Source organism: Garra rufa, chromosome 21 (genome assembly GCF_049309525.1).
Source record: "Garra rufa chromosome 21, GarRuf1.0, whole genome shotgun sequence".
Taxonomy (NCBI): Eukaryota; Metazoa; Chordata; class Actinopteri; order Cypriniformes; family Cyprinidae; genus Garra; species Garra rufa.
Window position 1 is genome coordinate 19,216,756 of NC_133381.1, and position 23,526 is coordinate 19,240,281.

Consider the following 23,526-nt stretch of genomic DNA (forward strand, 5'->3'; position numbering starts at 1 on the left):
TCTTTTTTTTTTTTTTTTTTTTTTTAAGTTTTAGTCCAAATGAAATCAAACTTTTAATGTGCATAGAAATGCACTTCACGATTAAGCTAATGATGAGAGTTTGGGACGGCACAGCTCCTCCTGGTACTGATATTGGCTCAAAAATTACTCAACTTTAATGAATCATAAAAGCTTTATGTAACAACTTATTACTCTGAATTCACTGCAAAACATTTTTTAATGTTCTTGTCTTGTTTTCCAGTTCAAAAATCTAATTTACATGTAGTAAAATCACTTGATGATAGTGTTGTTTTATGCTTAAAACAATAAAAAAATTCTGCCAATGGGGTTAATTCAAACTGGAAAACAAGACAAAAATACTAATTAAGAAAATAATTTTTCTCAGTGTTTATGTAACAATGTCTAGACGGATGGATAGATTACTGTATGCATTTTCTGTTTTATTTTGTATGAGTAAGTCTGTTTTCATGCATCTATTGTAATCAATTTGTCTATCATCTAATGTATTTTTTGTTTGCAGTCTCATAGCTGGCAGCCTGGCATCAAGAACCCCTACAGAGGAGTGGTGGTGTGGCCTGTTCCAGAGAACATAGAGATCACCGTCACGCTATTTAAGGTAAACACATGCACTTACACACAGACTTACACACAGACTCACACACACACACACACACACACACACATATATAAAAAACACTGTCTCATCTAGGGGCCAAGTAGGCCTAGACGTTATTGGGGCCAGTTGTAGCACTTGGCTTTTTCCCAGAATCTGATTGGTTGGGATCTGCAAGTCTGCTGGTGTCTAGACGTCCTGATTCCACTCTAATTGAACTGCCGCAGTCCAAATTTTAACCCCCTTCTCAAGTGTATGTGTGCAGCAGAAACTGACACGGCAGCAGGAAGTCTGTGGTTGGTATTTTAGTCTTTTTGAGATGCCGGTCAGCAGATTTTTTTCTGGCATGAGACAAGTGAGACCTTACATCCTGAATTGTTAGACCCAGGTGCAGCCATAGAGGAAGTACATCTATTAGACAAAGAGAGAGAAGTTTGTAGATATGAGGTTCCTTACTGTTAACGGCACAGGATTTAAAATGACAGCTCTTCTCTCGGGTGACATTCTGATAGCAATTTTGACATTGTAAGGAGTTCAGCGTTCCATTAACAAAATTAGTATTAAATTTTGAATATATTGTTATATAACTTCTATCTTGAACTGTTTTAATTGTTTGGAGAGTGTGTGTCTGTTTGTATGTGTATATACAGTCAAACCAAAAATTATTTAGACACCAGATATAATTTAATTTTTTTTTTACTAGTGGGTGCAGGACACTATAGTTAATTTATGTAAGTGAGGATAGCAAAATAAAGTAAACTGTAACATATTATACCCAAAAATTGTTCCTACAGTAGAATCAATAAAAATTTGGGACCAAAAATTTGATTTGTCACTTTGACGTGACCATGTTTTACATACCTTTCTATCAAAGTTATCTGACATTGATCAAGATGAATTTGTTCTGACACAGTTTAACTCTTGAGTTCTTGTCATATTTTATTACCATTTTCTAAACTATAGCGAATAAACTGATAATGTGAAAAATGTTGAAGATGTCTGATTAAATTTTGGGTTGACTGTATATACAGTATATAGTAGTTAAATATTAAATATTTAAATATTCTATGAAATATTCTTCAAATATGAGTGATATAAAATAACTCCATTCAAAATTTTTGATCATGTCTCCCAAATATCATCACATCTCCCAAATATTTTTGATATATTATGAAATCATGTGCAAATAGCCAGTCCGGATGAAATTCTGAACACGTATGATGAAAGTTTGGATTTCATCTATCGTTTCATCAGCTTTGATGTCCTCAGAGTGCAAAAGCACTGACTTAACATCACACACACACACCACACATGCAAGTTACGAGCTGGCGCTGACAGGCTGACCTGGTGTTGAATATCCTCTAACAGTCTCCACATTGTGTTTACAAAGGTCACACACACAAAGTGCTTGTCCAAACATTTTCCTTATCAGCCCTGTCCTCACCAAACCACCACACTAACAAACACTAATCAGTGTCATGTACAACTACATCTCCCAGAGTTCATTGCAGTGGGTCAGTTCAGCATTCATGAGTTCATAAATGTTTCAGTTGTGTACCGCCAACCTTGCGGTCAGCTGACTGGGACAGTTCTAGAACAACAGAACAGCAGGTCAGGTGAACCTGTATGTATTTGCATCCTCATACGCACATTTACTGTACTAATGAACCTGATTAAACTTTGATATACACAACGGCTCACAACACAGATCAATTGGCCATTATAATACTGATGTAGCCAGATAAAGCTTTGGATGAGACATTTATGGAAACGTCTTTACATCCTTTGAATGTTTTACATTTTATTTCCTTCAAGAAATGCAGATCTTCCATTGGTCCATGCTGTTGATCAGTAAATGGACATTGATTTGATCTGTGGAGTTGCTTTTTCCCATTATCTCTAGGAAAACTCAGATTTATTCTGAGAGCATCCTTGTCTTAGTTTGTATGACATTTAATTCATTTCCACATTCTGTTTTTAGGATCCACACGCAGAGGAGTTTGAAGACAAAGAGTGGACCTTTGTCATTGAAAATGTGAGTGCTTTTATTACACTGGTTTTTGTTCTGCTGTGCATGTGCAGCCTGACACCTAGTGCTCAAATAGAGTTATCACACTAATGTCACAGTTTCAGAGCACTAGGATGAAGAATGACTGATTTGAGGCAGATGTCTGTCTCACTTTTTGCCTACTGTTCACTTATACAGTTGAAGTCAAAAGTTTATGTACACCTTGCAGAATCTGCAAAATGTTAATTATTTTACCAAAGTAAGAGGGATTGTACAAAATGCATGTTATTTTTTTATTTACTACTTACCTGAATAAGATATGTCACATAAAAGATGTTTACATATAGTCCACAAGAGAAAACAATAGTTGAATTTATAAGAATGACCATGTTCAAAAGTTTACAAACACTTGTTTCTTAATACTGTGTTGTTATCTGAATTATCCACAGCTGTGTTTTTTGTTTGTTTGTTTGTTTAGTGATAGTTTTTCATGAGTCCCTTGTTTGCCCTGAACAGTTAAACAGCTTGCCGTTCTTCAGAAATATCCTTCAGGTCTCACAAATTCTTCGTTTTTTTTCAGCATTTTTGTGCATTTGAACCCTTTCCAACATTGATTTTGATGATTTTGATATCCATCGTTTCACACTGAGGACAACAGAGGGACTCATATGCAACTATTACAGAAGGTTCAAACGCTCACTGATGCATCAGTAGGAAAAACTATGCATTATGAGCCAGGGGTGTAAACTTTTGAATAGAATGAAGATGTGTAAATTTTTCTTATTTTGCTTAAATATCATATTTTGTTCATTTAGTACTGCCCTTCAGAAGCTACAGAAGATACTTACGTGTTTACCAGAAGACAAAATAAGTTACATTTACCCTGATTAAAAAAAAAAAATGCATTGTGTTCATGTGAAATATCTTATTTAGGTCAGTACTAAATAAAATTAAAATAACATGCATTTGGTCAAATAATTAACATTTTGCAGATTCTGCAAGGTGTATATATTTTTGACTTCAACTGTAGTTGTTGTAAGCGTTCATGTGGTTTGTGATTTTGACAGATGATTGACAAGTGATTGATTTGCATTGTGTCTTGGAATAAAAGCAGGTCATTTGTCTGGATTTTTTAAAATGCAAATACAACTAATTCACCCTGCCAAGTGGCTTTTGTCTTCTAGAAAGTTGGCAGCTGTTTTGCTCTTATAATGCATTGATTGTTGGAAGTGTTTGTTTTGATGCTGGTTTGTGTCTTGGATGCTTTTAAACATCCCTCTGGTGTTTCACAAGACTGCTGCTGTAGATATTTGCAGTGTGACTGGCTAGGTAAAGGACAGTGCTTTCCATAAATACAGCAGTGCTTGAAAATGAGACCTGCAGGGCCTTGACGGCTGCTTTTTTACTTCTGCTAGGTCTTTTATACTGAAGGACTGGAGACTTTGCAGTAATTGGAATCTCTCTGCTTTAATTTTTTCCGTCCTCAAAGACAGATACGGGGCTCTGAAAGAAACACAATTTGAGACAAAACTCAGCTATAGCAAATGCAGAGAGAGAATCTGGAGACACGTGCTGAGAAAAACACGTCAATTAGGGATGTTATCTTTGTATGATTTTGTTGCTTTCTCTGTCATTTAGCAGGCCTATGATTAGAAGTGAGTAAACAACACAAGCTGTTCAGTGGTCTCGTCTGAGCTGTGTTTTGTGGTTTCCTTTGCCGCAGGGAAATATCATAAGCTAAAAATAAACCGGTGACTGATATGTTTTTGTTTTTATGTTTGTCCATATTAATTTTCCTCTAGTTTCAATAAACCTTTGTTTAAATTACCCACATTAGTTAGTTACATTACCTTTTGTTTGGGTTTGGGTGAGATATTTTTTTCTGAATGTTTCTATTCCGCAAGGATGCATTACATTTATCAAAAGTTGCAGTAAATTTAATATTGAAAGAAAAATATTAAGAAGCACAACTGTTTTCAGTGTTAAGAATAAAAAGAAAATTTTCATCAGCACCAAATCAGCATATTAGAATGATTTCTGAAGGATCATGTGACACTAAAGACTGGTTTTCACATATCAATATAGTATTACTATTTCACAGTTACTGTTTTACAGTATTTTGATAAAATAAATACAGCTTTGTTAAGCATAAGAGAATTTCAAAAACAAAAATTAAAGTCTTACAGACCCAAAACTTTTGAATGGTTGTCTAAGAATGCTAAGAAGCATTTTTACAATTTCAGACAATTTTTTTTTTTTTTTTTTTAAATAGTTATGCTATTTGCACTACATTAGTTTTCTATCCTGAACGTGGCATCTGTCTGTGTCTCTGGAGAGAGGCTGTTTGGATCCACAAACATGGGCATCAGTCCAGACAGGGCTGTCCTATCCATCTGTCTGCTCAGCAGATACATGCACAAACATCAACACACAATAATAAACTCCCATCACAGGTCCACTGTTAGTGTCTTTGCTGGCAAGCGCTCATTCATGTCTGTCCTCATGAGAGAACCATCAAATTTTGCACACATTTGAGATGTCTTAATCAGCTTAAACATGCAGTTCTGTGTGTGCGATGTCTATATTTGTGATGCGAGATTAATAGGTGAAATGGTATTCCTTTGTGTTTGGGTTACGTGTACACAGATGGAGAGTGAGAACACAAAGCATAAGATCTGAATTCCTCTTGTCCATACACACCTCACTAATAACAGACTGATCAAAGACACACCTGTCATCTGACACCAGCATTGAGACGAGACGAGATCCACACACACCAGGTTCCCACAAACTCACTGAATTCCTCCTTCTACAAACACAAACACTCCCATCTCCAACAACCTCAAATTCTCTTTCTTTAATCTCTCAAACCTAGACACACATAGTTTGCATTTTTTCACTTTTGCAATTAATTTTTTCCCCATTAGATAGATTTTCACCATATTCATTCATTTTAATCAATTTTACCCTGACATTTTAATTGATGATAATGGTACAAAATGACAGGGAAAAAAATGTAAAATGTCAGACTCTGACAGACCAAAATCTTAACCACATTTCAAACATTTTGAAAAATGTTTAAACGTAAAAATATTTTAATTAATGGACAGTTCCTCAAAAATTGAAATTCTGTTCCAAACTTCTATGTATTTCTTTCTTCTGTGGAACACAAGATATTTTGAAGGATGTTTGTAACCAGTCAGTTTTGGTTACCATTAACTTTGCTGAGACATACAGTCATAAAGTTTTGTATGAATGCCTGTTTCTGCCACTGAATAAAAGCAAAAAAGGTAATTTCGCCTTTTTATCTGACAGTTACGATTTTTTTCTTGCAATTGTCTGATTTTTTTCTCAGAGTTGTGAGATATACACTTGCAATTGTAAGTTATAAAGTGAGGGTTTCCTCTATGTTCTCAGAATTTTGAGTTTATATCTCACATTTCTGAATAGAAATAGTCAGAATTGCAAGATATAAACTCACAATTCTGACTTTTTCCTTAGAATTGCAAGTTTATATCTCACAATTGTTACCTTTTTCTTAGTAATTGCAAGTTTATATCATGCAAATCTGAGAAAAAAATCAAGAATTGCAAATTTATAGCTCACAATTGTGAGTTTATATCATACAGTTCTGACTTCATAAATTTTTCTCAGAATTGTGAGATATAAACGTCCAATTTTGATGGAAAAAAAGACTATGTTCTCAGAGTTTCATGTTTATATCTCACAATTCTGACTTAGTAACTCGCAATTCTGAGAAATAGTCACAATTCTGAGATTCTAAAGTCAGAATTGCAAAATATAAACTTACAATTCAATTTTTTTTCTCAGAATTGTTTTTATCTTGCAATTGTGTTTCTTAAATTTGCAAGTTTATATCATGCAATTCTGAGAGAAAAAGTCAAGAATTGCGAGTTTATATCTTACAATTGTGACTGTTATAACTCGCAATTGCGAGTTTATAATGTAATTGTGACTTTATAACTTTTCCTTAGAATTGTGAGATATAAACTTGCAATTCCAGGTTATAAAGTTTAATTTTGAGGTGGGAAAAAAGACTGATATAAACTTGAAATTATGAGAACATATTTCGCAATTGTGAAAAAAAGTCAAGAATTGCAAGTTTATATTTCACAATTCTGAAGGTCCAATTTTGAGGGAAAAAAACACTCTTTTCTTCTGTTTAAATTAAACTCCCCCCCCCCCCCAAACATATTAGCATAAAGTATATCAAATATACTTTAAAAATGTCATCAGTAGTGTGTTTTAAACTAAATTGTGCAATTATCACCATGACACTATTTAAAAAAAATCTTAAGCATTGACAATCAAGAAAACCCCCACATTTTTGCTCTACACACTGGTTCATTCTGCCCTGTGCTCCTGCCTGCTGTGAGAAACTGTGAGGGAAAACAGAAGAAAGAATGAGAGAGGGATAAAAAGAGAGGAGTATAAAGGCAGGAGAGGAGAAGAGAGCATTCCAAGAGAGACCGACATCAAAGCTCCTTGAGCTGCCCTATTTGGCACCACATTTCACTGTGTGTATTTGTGTGTGTGTTTCTGAGAGAGAACTGTGGCAGCATTTTCAGGCTTTATTCTTTATATCAGAGTTTTGTTTTCTGTTTCACTCTGGGCTTAAACCAGAGTTTTGTCTGTAGTTTGTTTCTGTAGTTCTGCATTTGTGGAAATTGTTGTTTTCCCTTTTTTTAAATTTGGAATCACGCTCCATAACAAAAGTTTAGACTTACATGAATATAGTCGTATTCTGGAATAAACTTAAGGTGCGTAACAGAAAATTGGATAATGGAAAAGCGAAGTTGTACAAGGAAATATTCCAAAATTCTGACATCATGTACTGTTGCTGTATGAAAAAGAGTTGAAGATTCCTCACATTTTCATTTTGGGAAAAACAAAACAAAACAGTTACTTGTGTCAGAATTGCCTTTTTTTTTCACATTTCCTCCTCCAGCCACTAGAGGGCAGCATGTGACTGACTACAAATAGGTTATGTTCACAAGTCCTGGATTAGATGTAAGAAATAAGAGGAAAGATGAAAGACACATTTGTCAAAGCAGAATGAATCACTTCCTATTGTTCCAACAGTGATCAGCTTCTTTTACTCTTGTTTGCAGTTTCCTTTTAAGCTTGATCTTAAAGTCTAAGTCTTTGGGGATGTGTCACTCTAAAACAAGGACACAGTTTTGCGTGTTTTGTGTTTAGAGTAAGAGAAATGTGCCAAATTTTAGACCAATTCTTGCTTCTGCTCTATCGTTCCATCATTCTTTCTTTTTTTTATTTTCTCTTTCTCTCCTCTCTCTTTTTTCTGATGATCTGCTGCCTTTTGTGGACTTTGTCCAAAGCATTTAAAGTCATTTCCACATCAGTTCTCCTCTGCCCAGGGGTCCTCGGTGCGTCTGCATCTGCGTCAGGAGCACATTACGTGGGCTACTGGTCCACGCGCTACCCCTGGACCCGTGCTTCTCTGGAGACCACACAGAATAATTCAGCCACCCAGCCAGGCATGCTGAGCAAAGCTGGTGTGGAGAATGAAATAGAAAAGTTTGTGTGTGTCTCTCCAGGGATTAATCTGAACTGAATGTAACTGGCTCTCAACTTTTATTGCTGCTTTGCTTTGTGTCATTTTGTCAGATCAGAGCCTCAGACGCACATGGATTTCACTTTAAATGGGATATTAACCTGTGCGCTCTTATAGAGGATTTCAGTGATTATTATTTAAGTTTATTTTTAGCGAATGCATGTCCTTTTATTGTGTTCAAGATGGTCTGTAGTTGAAGTTTTAGTTGGATTTTCATTTTGGTCAAAAAATACAGGGATGGCACCAACAATTGTTTTCATGTTGTGGCTGATAACTAAATGTTTAATTTTAAAGTTCAATATTATACACTTCCAGTCAAATGTTTTTGAACAGTGAGATTTATTATGTTTTTTAAAGAAGTCTCTTCTGCTCACCAAGCCTGCATTTATCTGATCCAAAGTACAGCAAAAGCAGTAATATTTTACTATTACTGTTTTCTATTTGAATATATTTTAAAATGTAATCTATTCCTGTGATTTCAAAGCTGAATTTTTAGCATCATTACTCCAGTCTAATATTCTGATTTGATGGTCAAAAAACATTTATTATGTTGAAAATGGCTGAGTAGAATTTTTTTCAGGTTTCTTTGATGAATAGAAAGTTAAGAAGAACAGTGTTTATTTGTTTTAATCATCACTTTTGATCAGTTTAAAGCATCCTTGCTAAATAAAAGTATTAATTTCTATAACCAACCTCACCTCCCCTTTCCAAAAAAAAATATACTGACTTCAAGCATTTAAATGGTATAGTGTATAATGTTACGAAAGCTTTTTATTTCAGATGAATGCTGATCTTTGGATTCTTGCTGATGCTGATCTTTCTATTCATCAAAGAATCCTGAAAATAAAGTGCCCATCTGTTTTAAATATTGACAGTAATGATAAAAAATGTTCCTTGAACAGCGAATCATGATATTAGAATGATTTCTGAAGGATCATGTGACACTGAAGACTGGCGTAATGATGCTGGAAATGTAGCTTTGATCACAAGAATTAATTACATTTATAAAATGAAAATTTTAAATAGTAAAAATATTTCACAATATTACTGCTTTTGCTGTATTTTGGAACATATAAATGCAGGTTTGGTGGCAATAGAGAATTCTTTAAGAAACATAATCTTACTGTTCAAAAACTTTTGACTGGGAGTTTATTGTCTGCATAAATTAGGAATAAAATGATTAAACTAAAGCAAATTCTACAAGTAAATTCAAGTATTACAACATTATAAAGTACAGTATAAAAATTGATATTTAGATTTTTGCTAAAGATTACTTTTAACATTTTAGTTAGATTATTAGTGGTTTTAAATATTAATTTTAATGTAATGTTGAATAAGGGCAAAGGTAATCAAATGTGAAAGTAAGAATGCTAAAGTTTTTGTAAATGTTAAATGGTTCTGTTAAACTTTTTTCAGTCATAAATATGTAAAAAAAATGTATGTATTATAAAATGTATTAATTTATATTTTTTTTCCATTTCAGCTAAAAGTGAAAAATGCCAATGATAGCAAGTTTGCTAATCAACTTCACAATTTTAACAGTTTTCCAGGAGTAAGTGGCCATCACTTAATATCAACGTTCTTCTGGACCTTTAAAAAAGTCTGCTGGTTGATGCAGAGTAAAACAAAGTTTGTTTATGCAATATGCACAACCTATAGCAACCCTAAGAGCATTACGTACAGATATTGATCTGCCGTTTCCCGGCATGTGTGTATGTATACAGAATACTGTGTGTGTGTGTGTGTGTGTGTGTGTGTGTGTGTGTGTGTGTACCATGCTCTAAAAGTATAAGAGGGGATGAGCAAGTTCTATTTACAGTGTTTTATATTTTTTACACTAATTTTCAACAGTTTGTTGGGTCTGTAAGGTTTAATGTTTTATTTCAAAAGTACAGAAAAAGTAATGTTGTTATTATTGCAACTTAAAATGTTTGTTTTCTATTTGAATATATTTTAAAATGTTATATGAACTTTTAGTAGCGATTACTCCAGTTTTCAGTGTCACACGATCCTTTAGAAATCATTCTAATATGCTGAAATCATGCTCAAGAAATGTTTTTTATTAATATCAGTGATGAAAACCGTTGTGCTGCTCAATATTTTTGTAGAAACTGTTTATTTGAAATAGAAATCTTCCGTTACAGTATTAATGTCTTTACTGTCAATTTTGATCAATTTATGTCTGTGCTGATAGCCTAGCGGTTAGAGCACTGACATATAGTGCAACTGCACCTCTGGCAACCCGAGTTTGAGTCCCAACTCCTGGTCCTTTGCCAATACCATTCCCAACATTCCACCCCACACTTTCCTGTCATTCTCTACTGTCCTGTCAGTTAAAAAGCATAAATGCCAAAACAAAAAAAGATACATTTATTGCATCCTTGCTGCATAAAAGTATTCACTTCAAAATAAAAATAAAAATCTTACTGACCGATAGTGTTTGTGTGTGTGTGTGTGTGTGTGTGTGTGTGTGTGTGTGTGTATGTGTGTATATATATATATATATATATGTATATATATATGTGTATGTATATGTATGTATGTATGTGTGAGAAAGTCTATATGTGTGTGTGTTTTTAACAGGTTAACAGGATTCTAACAGGGTTGGAGATTAAATGTAAGGCAAGGTCACAGTTGACTCTAAGCCCACCTCTCACACGTACACAAGCAAAGATATCCAAAACAGAAACACTCTTTGTTTTGCCCCTCTGCTGTGAGATAGAAGCAGGAATAAACATGCACACGTGTGTGTTAATCTGTTTCTTAGTTCTGAGGTCACACTGCTGCACACAGACTCTCTCAGGACACTTGTGTGTGTGTGTGTGTGTGTGTGTGTGTGTGTGTGTGTGTGTGTGTGTGTGTGTGTGTGTGTGTGTGTGTGTGTGTTGTCTGCTGCATTTCTGTGCTGCTTTGTTATTATTTGGGCTTAGTGCTGTAACATCAGATGACCACACAAACACACACACTATTCTCTTCAGTGTTTGTGTTTATATATGTCACTGCTTCTTTATTATTCTTTGTCTGCCATTTTTCCTCAGTTTTTTTAAGACTGTTGTCCATCCTTCCTCACCTGCCTGCCTTCACATTTCTTTTTATCTCCCTCCATTCTGCGTCTGTCCCTCCCTCTCTATCTCTTTCCCCGCATCTTGGCCGTATTTATTTTTCTGTTTCTTCTTAAGATGGTGCCAGCTGATGGAGACAGATCTGAAAAATATTCCTCAAAGCCAAATATTTATCCACAAGCTTGACCCAGGTGTTCCCCTTCTCCATTTCCTCAGATTGCTATCTCAGATTGCACTTACAATGCCATCCCCAAAGTTACATATTAACTGTGTAGTTATAGTCAGATACCAGTTGGATTATTAGTATCATTAGATTCAATGATCTGAACTTTGTAAACATGATGTTAGGTGGTCTAACACTCCAGATCCAATGTAATCTGCTCTTTTAGGACTAAAGCACTGGTGTGTTTTGAACATCTGCGTTGGAATCCTGGCCATTGAATGTTTCGGTCGATGCAGTTAAAGTATGTTTTTTTTTTTTTTTTTTTTTCATGTTTTGCCGTTAACGGGACACGTGCACACATACCATTCTAATCCCTCTGTTTTTATTTGTTTTCAGCTAGCATTACTTTGTCTGTTTTTGTTTTGTTTTGCTTGGTAGTTTCGGTTCGTGAAAAACAGACGACTAGCATGATAAAGCGAATTAGAGCTGTGGAACAATCGTTCACCTGCAGAAACACTTACAGGAATACAAACACACAGCGCTCATCCAGTATCTTGTATGGACATCTGAAAGCAGAAAAATGGGATTAGTAAAAGGAAAAACAGAAGGAGAAAGAACCTGTGATCATATAGGTGTGTATGAGTTTGAATTTGTGAAATGAAAATATGCCAGTCACACTAATCACTCCTTTTGTCCACATACTATGGATTTTGGTATTTGTATAAATACTAATATATCAGTCATTATTTTTTTTTAAAGAAGTTAATACTTTTATTTAGCAAATACACATTAAATTGATCAAAAATAGCCGGTAAACATGTTTGCATGGTTACAAAAATGATTTTTGTTTAAAAAAAATGCAGTCATTTTTAGGGATGCAACGATACCGTTTTTTCCAAAACCGATCCGATCCGATACCAAAAAATCTGAGTATCGGCCGATACTAGGCCGATATCAGTGGGGGTATTTTACCTTCAAAATAACGAATGTATACAATTCACTTTGTCATTAAGATTTATTTGTTTTAGGTAAAGAAAGAGATACCAAATCTGCTTGCACATTGTTGGATAAAAAAGGGGGAAAAAAGAGATAATAAATCATAAATTCATATTAAAATTAATGTTTTAAATATAACATTTTGACAACAGAAATATTACAGATATAAATAACTGAACAGATCTGCTAGCAGATGGCGGCAAGACCCTGATTTAATTACTGAATCATTTCATTCATTTGATTCGTTTGAACAGATGGTTCATTCAGGAATAAAGCAAGTGACTCTCTGTTTGAATTGAATCATTTCACTAGATTCGTTTAAAAATGCACGTTCATTCATAAACACAACACCGCTGTATTTGAATAGAGATACGCAGCGGCTCGTGACTTGTTTCAGATTACTTTTGACGACGAAATAGAGCAAAATCAGGCAATAGTGTTATAGTCAGACAATGCAAGTAATTTAATAATAACTTCTTATTTATTTAACTGCTGTATTAAACAACCGCGAAGTCCTTGTGTTCTTTTGCGTGATGCTTTTTAAGATGCTTGATTAAATTTGTGGTGTTGTAATTCAAAACACTTCTTCCACCTCTTGAAACTTTGGCTTTGCAAATATTACAATTTGCAGTGCTACTAGAGTATTAAGAGTAAAATATTTCCAAATCAGGAACATGTTTACTGCGCTGAGGTAGACTTTGCATGTAAAAGCTCCCTCTGAACTCGCCTGTTACACTCACGTCACATGTGGTTGTGTAAGCAGCACAATGTATTTTAAATGTATTTTATTTTTAAGGCAATGTTTTAAAATAATTGTTCTTGTATGAATTATTATAGTTTTTACAGTAGATTATTATTTCTTGCTATTGATTTAATCAAACTCTGGTAACGGTATCGAATTTGGATCGGTCACGCATCACCGATATCCGATCCATTCAAAAAGCTTGGATCGGCGTCGATACCGATCCAGAGTATCGGATCGATGCAACCCTAGAAAACTTTCTATTCATTAAGGAATCTTGAAAAAATATATATTATGGTTTCCACAAAAATATTAATTTCCTCAACTGTTGACAAGCATATTAGAATAATTCCTGAAGGATCATGTGACACAGACTGGAGTAGTGGTTGCTGAAAATTCTCAATCAAGGCCAGCAAATTAATTACTTTGAAGATGTATTCAAATATAAAACTGTTATTTAAAATTGTATTAATATTTCATAATATTACAGTAAAAATGACTGTATTTTTGTTCAAATGAATGCAGCCTTTGTGAGCAGAAGATCCTTTAAAAAATGTGAAAAGAATCCTGCTGACTCCAAAGTTTTGAACAGTAGAAAGGAGGGATGACGTCTGTTTAATTAACTGTCTATTTGAGCACAATTTGATTCAGCCAGGTACTCAGTAAAGTGTTACTTAAACTCTTTTTAAAACCATAGACTCCGTGTGATGGATTAAACCTATTATGTCAGTCTTAAACGGCTTAAAACTCAAGAGCCAACACAGATACGACCCTCAAAGCCTGTGGGACGACACTGCCATAGAACCTGCTTTATGACAGCATGACAGAAGCTCTTACAGCGGCTCTGATCCTGAGATTCCTTCAGACTCTGAGCGCTCACAGATTGATTATCGAAGACCCTGAATGTTGCGTGCTGAACAGAACCAAGCCCCTTTTATTCAGTTCACTCTGCATCCATTTTGCATCTTCTAACCTGACTTTGAGACATCCAATAAGAACCTAGCTGGTCATGATGAAACCGTTGAAGAATTTAATTGTCAGTGGCTTGAGTGTTGTGGAAAATGGCTCTCTGGCGCTTATACACACATCTATAATTCCCCCTATCAGCTTTAAAATAGTGTCATCTGGTGCTTAGTTCATGGGCTAAAGCAAGTGCTGCACATAAAATAACTGATTATTATGGGTTTCGTCTGTCAAACAGGGTAACTGTCCGCTGTCTCAGAAGGCACACACGTGCACACACACTCAGCGTTTTTCCACCCAGTACTGATAACTGTCTTCTTTATAGCAGTGATGGACTCACTGAGCATTAATTTAAGTTAGTGCTGTCGATATAATTACAGCTGTGTGTGTGTGTGTGGTCATGTGAGGTGGAAACTGATGAGCTGGCACCTTTAAAAATGGGATGTTGGGTGTTAATCCAATAAATCTGTCTCTCTGGTGTGTGTATGTGTGCTTACCTGTCTCTCTAGTGTACATTGTGTGTGTGCTTGAATGCTGCAATGTCGGAGGAGTTTTACGGAGCAGTATTTTATTTGGCCCACAGTTGATAACCGAGTGATGGACACAGCCAAAAAAAAAAACATTATGTATTATCCTTAGTGTTCTGAACCGGCTTTTTGACTATAATGTAGCAATTAATATTAATTTAGTTTTTTTTTAAACTTTTTTTATTTTATGTCTGCTATATCCTCTGTTATAGCGTTAACAAAACAAACATTTAAGCACAGGCAAACATGTTCATGATACTCAGGAAAAACTGTAGACAACCCTAACATGCCACGGCACCATGGATGTCATTTTTATTACTGCAGAATATCTTGTTTTACAATTGTTGTTGTTGTATTTGGAGAAAATGGCAAACATGTAAACTGGAGTTGGGCAAAATACATTTTCATTGTTGTAAACTGTTGCACTCTAGGTATTTTTTTTCTATAGGTTTGCCACTTTTTACTCTTCCAGTCAAACGTTTTAAATGATTTTTAATGTTTGTTTTTTTAAATTAGTTTCTTCTGCTCACCAAGCCTGCATTTATTTGATCCAAAGTACAGCAAAAACAGTATTTTTTTAAATAGAAAAAAATAATGGTTTTCTATTTGAATATATTTAAAAAAATATATATATTCTTATAATTTCAAAGCTGAATTTGTATCAGTACTCCAGTCACATGATCCTTCAGAAATCATTCAATCATTAAAATATCCTGATTTGCAGCTCTAAAAAAAACAATCATTATTATTATTGTTGAATTTTTTATAGTAGAATTTTTTTTCAGGTTTCTTCGATGAATAGAAAATTAATTGGGATTGGATTAGGTGATTGGATAGGGGATACGATTGGATCCCCTAAAGGGATTTCCTAATTCCTAAAGGTTAATAATTTAAAAAAACTGTTAATAATTGGTTACACAGAACTTTACATTAATTTAACACCATGACTGATACCTCCGGTCAGGATGGTCCTCATCCTCAACACGTGCCTTTTTCAGTCGCGGAAAATACTTTTCAATACTCATCTGGATTGAAGCAGCAAACATTCAGTGTAAGAGTAAAGAAACGACATAATTTATAATATGTTTATTTGATTCACAGCTGCTACATATAGTGTTTTGACCTCGACAACCCAACTAGGCTAGCCTACATTTTACCGCAAACTTGCGACTAGTTAACTTTCTAAAGAAGGCGCAATCGCGTTTGCTAAGGGTCGGGACTTACAGTAACATCAACAAACTGAAACTATTGTATTCAGAATATAAAATATTTTATAGCACTTTTTAATCTGTGATTGTGTGTTAAAAGTGTTCACGAGATGCTAACCTTTCGCCAGCTGTCTTCTCTCCACAGATGATCCAGACAGATGTGGTGTGCACGGAGGGGAGGGGCTGTGTGCGTGTGTGTGTTTGAGGGAGAGTGACAGAGAGATGAAGAGAGAGTATGGAAAGGAAATGCAGTTGAACGAATTTGCTGCGTGTTTTAAATAGCGTACAAAAGAATAACGAGACGCAATATGTGACTGTCGGTATTGATTTTTTTTTTTTTGGTCGGTGTTGAATCTGTGGCGCACCGCCACAGATTCGTCTATGTGTGGGAAACACTGTCATTATTAAATACAAGTGTTAATTTCTATTATTTCTTTGCCAAAAAAAGAAAAAAATATATACTTACTCCAAGCTTTTGAATGGTATATTGTATAATATTACAAAAGCATTTTATTTTAAATAAATGCTGATCTTTGGATCTTTCTATTCATCAAAGAATCCTAAAAAAAGTACTCAATTAAAAAAAAAAAAATTATAATAATAATATAATAAATGTTTCCTGAACAGCAAATCAGCATATTAGAATGATTTCTGGAGTAATGATGCTGAAAATTTAGCTTTGATCACAGGAATAAATTACACTTTAAAATATATTCAAATAGAAAATGGTTATTTTAAATAGTAAAAATATTTCAAAATTGTTCTGTTTTTGCTGTACTTTGGATTAAATAAATGCAGGCTTGGTGAGTAGAAAATAATTCTTTAAAAACATTAAAAATCTTACTGTTCAAAAACTTTTGACTTGTAGTGTATAGAATTAAATAAAGTTGTTTGATTAGTGTAGTATTATAGTAGAATAGTGTTGACATTTTATTTTGTTATATTTTTAATTTATTTTATTACTTTTTTATTGCTTTTTATAGTACTTAATCATTCATTGCATATCCTTACTTGATTTTAATTGCTTATTTGTCTCTCTTTTTACTTTCCTTTTTGCAACTATCTTTACACTTTTGCTTTGCAAATGCAAATGCAATATTGTCATGCCAATAAAGCACAGAGAGATGCAATAGATAAAGCAATAGGCAGGCAGGTAAAGTCTTTAAAGAGTTTCACACATTCTTTTCGAACCTCTGAAGATGAATTTACCAATCTTTCACAGGCCTATTGTATGTGATGTCTGTGTTTAAGAGTCATTTTGGCAGCGGATGCTTGTCCTTCATCGGAGAGCCTGAAAGAGACTGTAGGTCATGGGGTTTGGTGGGTTGCGGAGAGAGATTTATTTTCTGTTGTCTATTGTTATTGTTTTGTGTGTTCATAGGCACCAGGCGGTGTCCCAGCGTGGGTATGCTGCGGAAACAACATCTCTAGTATTTGAGCGCAGCTTTTTTGTGATTTCTCTCGCTCTCTCTGTCTCTCTCTGAAGGTATTAAGCTGGCATCTTCTCTTCCTCTCTTTTATAATAGGCTGGTATTGTTTTGGGCTCTTTTATTATTTTGGTGGCTGGTATCATTTTTGATTTCCATAAGTCTTGGTCTGTTGGCTTTGCTCGTCTTTTATGTTCAGCTGGAACAATGGCAATCCCCCAGCCACCGGCCCTACCCTCAATAACAATTCCCACAAATAATGACACTACCCCTAATCTGTGTGTGTGTGAGCGCCACTCAATGACAGTTTGGGGAAATCACATTTGAATCACAACAGATGAGTGATGACAGACAGAAATAGGCCCTGGGTGATGCCAACTGAAAATGTGTCATCCGTCCTCTCCCTCTTTTTCTCTCTTTGTCTCTTCCTTTATATATTTATATTCGGCTCCTCGTTCATGCAGAAACTCGCAACTGGCATTTATTGATGGTAAAGCCTATTGTGGCCCATTTCTTTGACAAACACCCTCAATGTTGATACATCTTTTTTTGAAGAGCTACATTTATGATCCCCTCAGGGATCATCTCGGGTTGGGAACCGAGAACCGGTTCTGTGAGCCCGTACTTGAGAATGAAACAGTCAAAAGTTCAAAACACTAAACAAATTCTTAATTGAATCCAAATCAAAAGTTGTCGTCCTTTTATTTTATTTTATTTTTACCTGGCATTACTCTTTCTTCTCGTCCTCTTCCTCTGCTATGAGTGTGTGTGTTAGGAAGGAAACCCCACAGCCCTGACCCGCACCCCCCATACTGGCACCAGCTGTGGATCAATACGGGGACAGCTGGGACTGCCACCCGCCTAAACATGATGCACATACACACCCTAAAGTGGTTGAAGCTCCCGGTCGCACCCCTTTCTTCCTCGTGCTTCCTGGAAATGTCAGTCAAAGGAAGTTTGAGATTCACTTTAGGTGTGAGAGCCTGCAGGGGTTTGGTGGTGTTCTCCTCTTAGGGACACACAAATACACTACACATACTCATAAACACAGATGGGAAATATTATATGGGAATATAGTCATCATTTGAAGTGTTATGTCCACTATCAACTCTGTCATGGCATTAGATTATTATCGTGTTAACAAAACAAACATTTAAGCACAGGTCACAAGCAAACATGTCAATGATACACTGGAAGATTGTAGACAACCCAAACATGCCACGGCACCATGGACGTCAGCCAGAGTAATGTTTCTAATCGCTAATTACTGCAGAATATCTTTTTTTTTTTTTCAGTCAATGGCAAACAAGTCAGCTGGAGTTCATTCATTCATAGTTGTACACAGTTGCTTTCTATATAGCATTTCTGTAGGCTTGTCATTTTCAATTTGTATATAGAATTGCAATGTAGACATTACATTGCACATATAGTATACAGCAATGTTAAATCCCACAAACCGATTAGTCTAGCCTGTTTTCAGTCAATGAATGAAAAGTAGTGCGTCACCCATACAATAAATTGCAGTAAGCTTTGTGCTTTGTTACTTTTTTTTTAGGGTTGAGCGATATGGCAACAATATCACGATTTTATCACGATTCTTGTCATGTTTGTTTGACTATTTTACAATTTATCTGAGCAGTACAGCCAAACTAATTTCCCTATTTTTAAAACCAAAACCGTACAAGGTAACAAAATGTAAAATAAAAAGAATGGCAGATATTTAGGCCAAAGTGGCCGAAGATAAAAATCTTTGTCATTATTTTATCTTTGTTATTATATAATAAGAACAAAGATAGACTACATGTTACAAATACACATAATATACAAATAAAACAAACAGTGCTTTAATTTTCAAGAAATAGAATTAACAAATATAAAAATAAAACATATATATGTGTATATATATATAAATTATACATGAACTCTTAATAAAGCAACTGTATTCAGTCAAGAGCAGTGGGGTTTTTTCTTTTGTGTTTTGTTTCATTAGCGTACCATCACCCAAAAATTACAATTCTGGAAAAAATATTTCTTTTTTTCCCACTATTTCAAATCAGTGGGGACCAGCTACTGTTATTCACATTCTTCAAAATATCTTCTTTTGTGTTCAGTACAAGTAAAAAATTAATAGAGATTTGGGACAACATGTGAGCGAGTAAACTTTGGCGTGAACTGTTCCTTTAATGACAATCGGCAGCATGTTTAGTTCTGTCGCACATCTAATATACAGTCGTGGCCAAAAGTTTTGAGAATTACATAAATATTGGAAATTGGAAAAGTTGCTGCTTAAGTTTTTATAATAGCAATTTGCATATACTCCAGAATGTTATGAAGAGTGATCAGATGAATTGCATAGTCCTTCTTTGCCATGAAAATTAACTTAATCCCGAAAAAAAAAACTTTCGACTGCATTGTTAAGAAGGCTTCAGGGCGTCCAAGAAAGTCCAGCAAGCGCCAGGATTGTCTCCTAAAGAGGATTCAGCTGCGGGATCGGAGTGCCACCAGTGCAGAGCTTGCTCAGGAATGGCAGCAGGCAGGTGTGAGCGCATCTGCACGCACAGTGAGGCCAAGACTTTTGGAAGATGGCCTGGTGTCAAGAAGGGCAGCAAAGAAGCCACTTCTCTCCAAAAAAAAAACCCATCAGGGACAGATTGATCTTCTGCAAAAAGTATGGCGAATGGACTGCTGAGGACTGGGGCAAAGTCATATTCTCCGATGAAGCCTCTTTCCGATTGTTTGGGCTTGTCCAGAGAAGAAAAGGTGATCTCTACCATCAGTCCTGTGTCATGCCAACAGTAAAGCATCCTGAGACCATTCATGTGTGGGGTTGCTTCTCATCCAAGAGAGTGGGCTCACTCACAATTTTGCCCAAAAACACAGCCATGAATAAAGAATGGTACCAAAACACCCTCCAACAGCAACTTCTTCCAACAATCCAACAACAGTTTGGTGAAGAACAATGCATTTTCCAGCACGATGGAGCACCGTGCCATAAGGCAAAAGTGATAACTAAGTGGCTCGGGGACCAAAACGTTGACATTTTGGGTCCATGGCCTGGAAAATCCCCAGATCTTAAAACTTGTGGTCAATCCTCAAGAGGCGGGTGGACAAACAAAAACCCACTAATTCTGACAAACTCCAAGAAGTGATTATGAAAGAATGGGTTGCTATCAGTCAGGATTTGGCCCAGAAGTTGATTGAGAGCATGCCCAGTCGAATTGCAGAGGTCCTGAAAAAGAAGGGCCAACACTGCAAATACTGACTCTTTGCATAAATGTCATGTAATTGTCGATAAAAGCCTTTGAAACGTATGAAGTGCTTGTAATTATATTTCAGTACATCACAGAAACAACTGAAACAAAGATCTAAAAGCAGTTTAGCAGCAAACTTTGTGAAAACTAATATCTGTGTCATTCTCAAAACTTTTGGCCACGACTGTACAGGCACACATCCGTTTTTCTCTGAACTGTTTGCTTTCACTTTAGACATAACCAACTGTGTTTATATGTCATCCTTGCATGTTTTGACCGTATTAGCAAATCAGACGCGAAAAATAGCTTAGTCCATTATTTAGGCGCTGTTAACAGGCTTTTAGCGCTTCCATGAAGCGCATGCCAGAACAGCATGCGGATGAAAAAAGTTATTTTACTGGAAAGGCTTTAATATAATTGCACATTGCTAATAATGTAATCAGCAAAATGCTTTCTGACGCCTTGGTTTGAATGTCTTTGCTTTGGGATTAAATGTGACCCTGGACCACAAAACCAGTCATAAGGGTTAATAAAAAAAAAAAATGAGATTTATATATCATCATCTGAATAAATAAGCTTTCCATTGATGTATGGTTTGTTAGAATAGGACAATATTTTGCTGAGATACAACTATTTGAAAATCTGTGAGGGTGCAAAAAATAGTATTTCTTAGCAATGCATATTACTAATCAAAAAGATTTATATTTACGGTAGGAAATTTAGAAAATATCTTCATGGAACATGATCTTCTTAAAAATCCTAATGATTTTTGGCATAAAAGTAAAAATGGATCATTTTGACCAACACAATGTGTTTTTGGCTATTGCTACAAAAATACCTGTCCTACTTAAGATTGGTTTTGTGGTCCACATTGGTTTAAAGATATTTTGCAGGATATACACAAAACATACATAAAGTTAAAATTCTACATTTTATAGTCAAAATCCACTAAAAACAAAAATGTTTAGTATTACTTGATGAGGCTGAGGTATATTAACTAGAAATGTGTTGTTTTCGTGGACACATTGATTTGGACAGATTTCTAAAAAAAAAAAATCTACTCACTGTAGTTTTTAAACACTAATGTTTGACACTTTTCCCTCAGTAGAAGTGTCTATGCTGGTGTGTGTAGGGTGATATGCTCCTAAGGGGAGCAGCAGGGGGCAGCAGTCAGCCACCCTGGCACCTTCATCTCCCCTCTCCGCCAGGTATTTAGCAATTCTGTGGGTACAATAGCTGCGTATTGATAGTCATATCCCTGTGATAAATTAAAAGTGTCTTATTGTCTCTTTTCATTTTACACATTGTCATAACCCTGGACGGTAATCTGGGGTTCTGATTGACACCGGCAGCCAGGGAAAAGAACACCCTCATTGTTTGCGCTCGTCAAATCTGTTAAACCTAATTCTTCCCCGCATATTTGCATATTCTTAAGTATTTTTTCGGAGAAGGACTAAATCCTTCTTAAGTGTTTGATGCATTTTGAAATTCATTCATAAAGGACCTACATGCACTATTAGCTCGGTATAATGCCAGTGCATAATCTCAGCGATAAGACACGCTTTGGAGCGCTGGATTCTTCAGGGATGACATGCTGTATTTCCGACCGATTCAACAGGGGCTCAAATGTCAACACAAATGTCAAGTGGTTTCGTCGCCGAGCGGTTTTGAATCTTAGACGCAGGTTTTTTCTCCTTTTTTATCGTTTTCATTTACTGAAGGAGTCACTGAGGACCATCTTCCGTCCCAGCTGGAGTGGGGGATTGTGGGTAATTTGTCTGGGTGCGAGATTGGCAGACAACACTGTTGTTTTGATCGGGTCAGCGCTCGAGCGCTTTACGTCTCTGTCTGTGTTTCAGCCATCGGCACGTGGTGTGTACTTCTTGGCACTTTCGATGGTACCGTTCGGTCAGATTAATCACCTTCAGAAAATCGAGAGGAGGATGAAGTGTTAATGCACGCTGCCCGTGTGAGTCGGTGGATTTTTATGTGTGTGCAAAGAGCGGTATTGAGGCGAAAAAATAGTCGCTCTTCAGCTCTGCGTCTCAATCTTCCTGAGACTGCTCTGATAAGGGCTCGTCTTTACCTACGGGACCACTGATACATGCAAACACACACTCATGCGCCTGCGAGTGAGATTTCTATCTGGAGATCTATATGTAGTCGCTCCACATATGCGCACAGGCAGGTGTATGAATGCAGGCTCTTTGAGAGGTTATACACGGGACCTTCATTTCTCTCTCTGCTCATTTTGTTTTGGATTACTCTGCGCAACAGGCCTGATGAGATAAAAGTGAAGAGAGCATAAAAGACTGAAAAATAGGCCTCTGTGGCCTATATCTCACCCATAGAGAAAGCTCGAAAGGAAAGCTGGTTGTTCAAAAGGAGGCAGAATAATGGCTTACAGCGAGAGAAGAAACTAAATGCGTAAATGTGTAAAAACGTAAATAAGATGGAGAAAAAAATAAAGATGAGTCATTTCCAGTGTTCAAACACTGACAGTTTAGGTGAATTGATTCTTTAACCAGGTCTTGACTCTGATTCAGTGAATAGTTCATATATAACTCATATATGTTCACTAAACATTGCACTAAATTAAACATTTGTGAGCTAGGACCATATTTTTTTAAAATTGGGTTCATCAAAAGCTGAATTTCCATTTAAAACCACTTTCCATTGATGTATGATTTGTTAGGATATGACAATATTTGGCCGAGATGTAACTATTTGAAAATCAGGAGGGTGCAAAAAAATCTAAATATTGAGAAAATCGCCTTTAAAATTGTTCAAATTATGTTCTTAGCAATGCATATTACTAATCAAAAATTAAGTTTAGATATATTTACAGTAGGAAATTTACTAAATATCTTCATGTAACATGATCTTTACTTAATATTCTAATGATTTTTAGCATAAAAGTAAAATCGATCATTTTGACCCATACTATGTATTTTTGGCTATTGCTACAAA

General features: G+C 35.6%; 1 protein-coding gene across 1 annotated transcript in view; it reads left to right on the top strand.

Annotated features, from left to right (window-relative positions):
* Nucleotides 1-23,526, top strand: part of ehbp1 (EH domain binding protein 1) — a 174,010-nt gene that overhangs the window by 25,964 nt on the left and 124,520 nt on the right. The window contains exons 4-5 of the mRNA XM_073826562.1: nucleotides 521-616; nucleotides 2,595-2,648. Coding sequence (XP_073682663.1) covers nucleotides 521-616; nucleotides 2,595-2,648 — 150 coding nt within the window. The remainder of the gene's footprint in view (nucleotides 1-520; nucleotides 617-2,594; nucleotides 2,649-23,526) is intronic.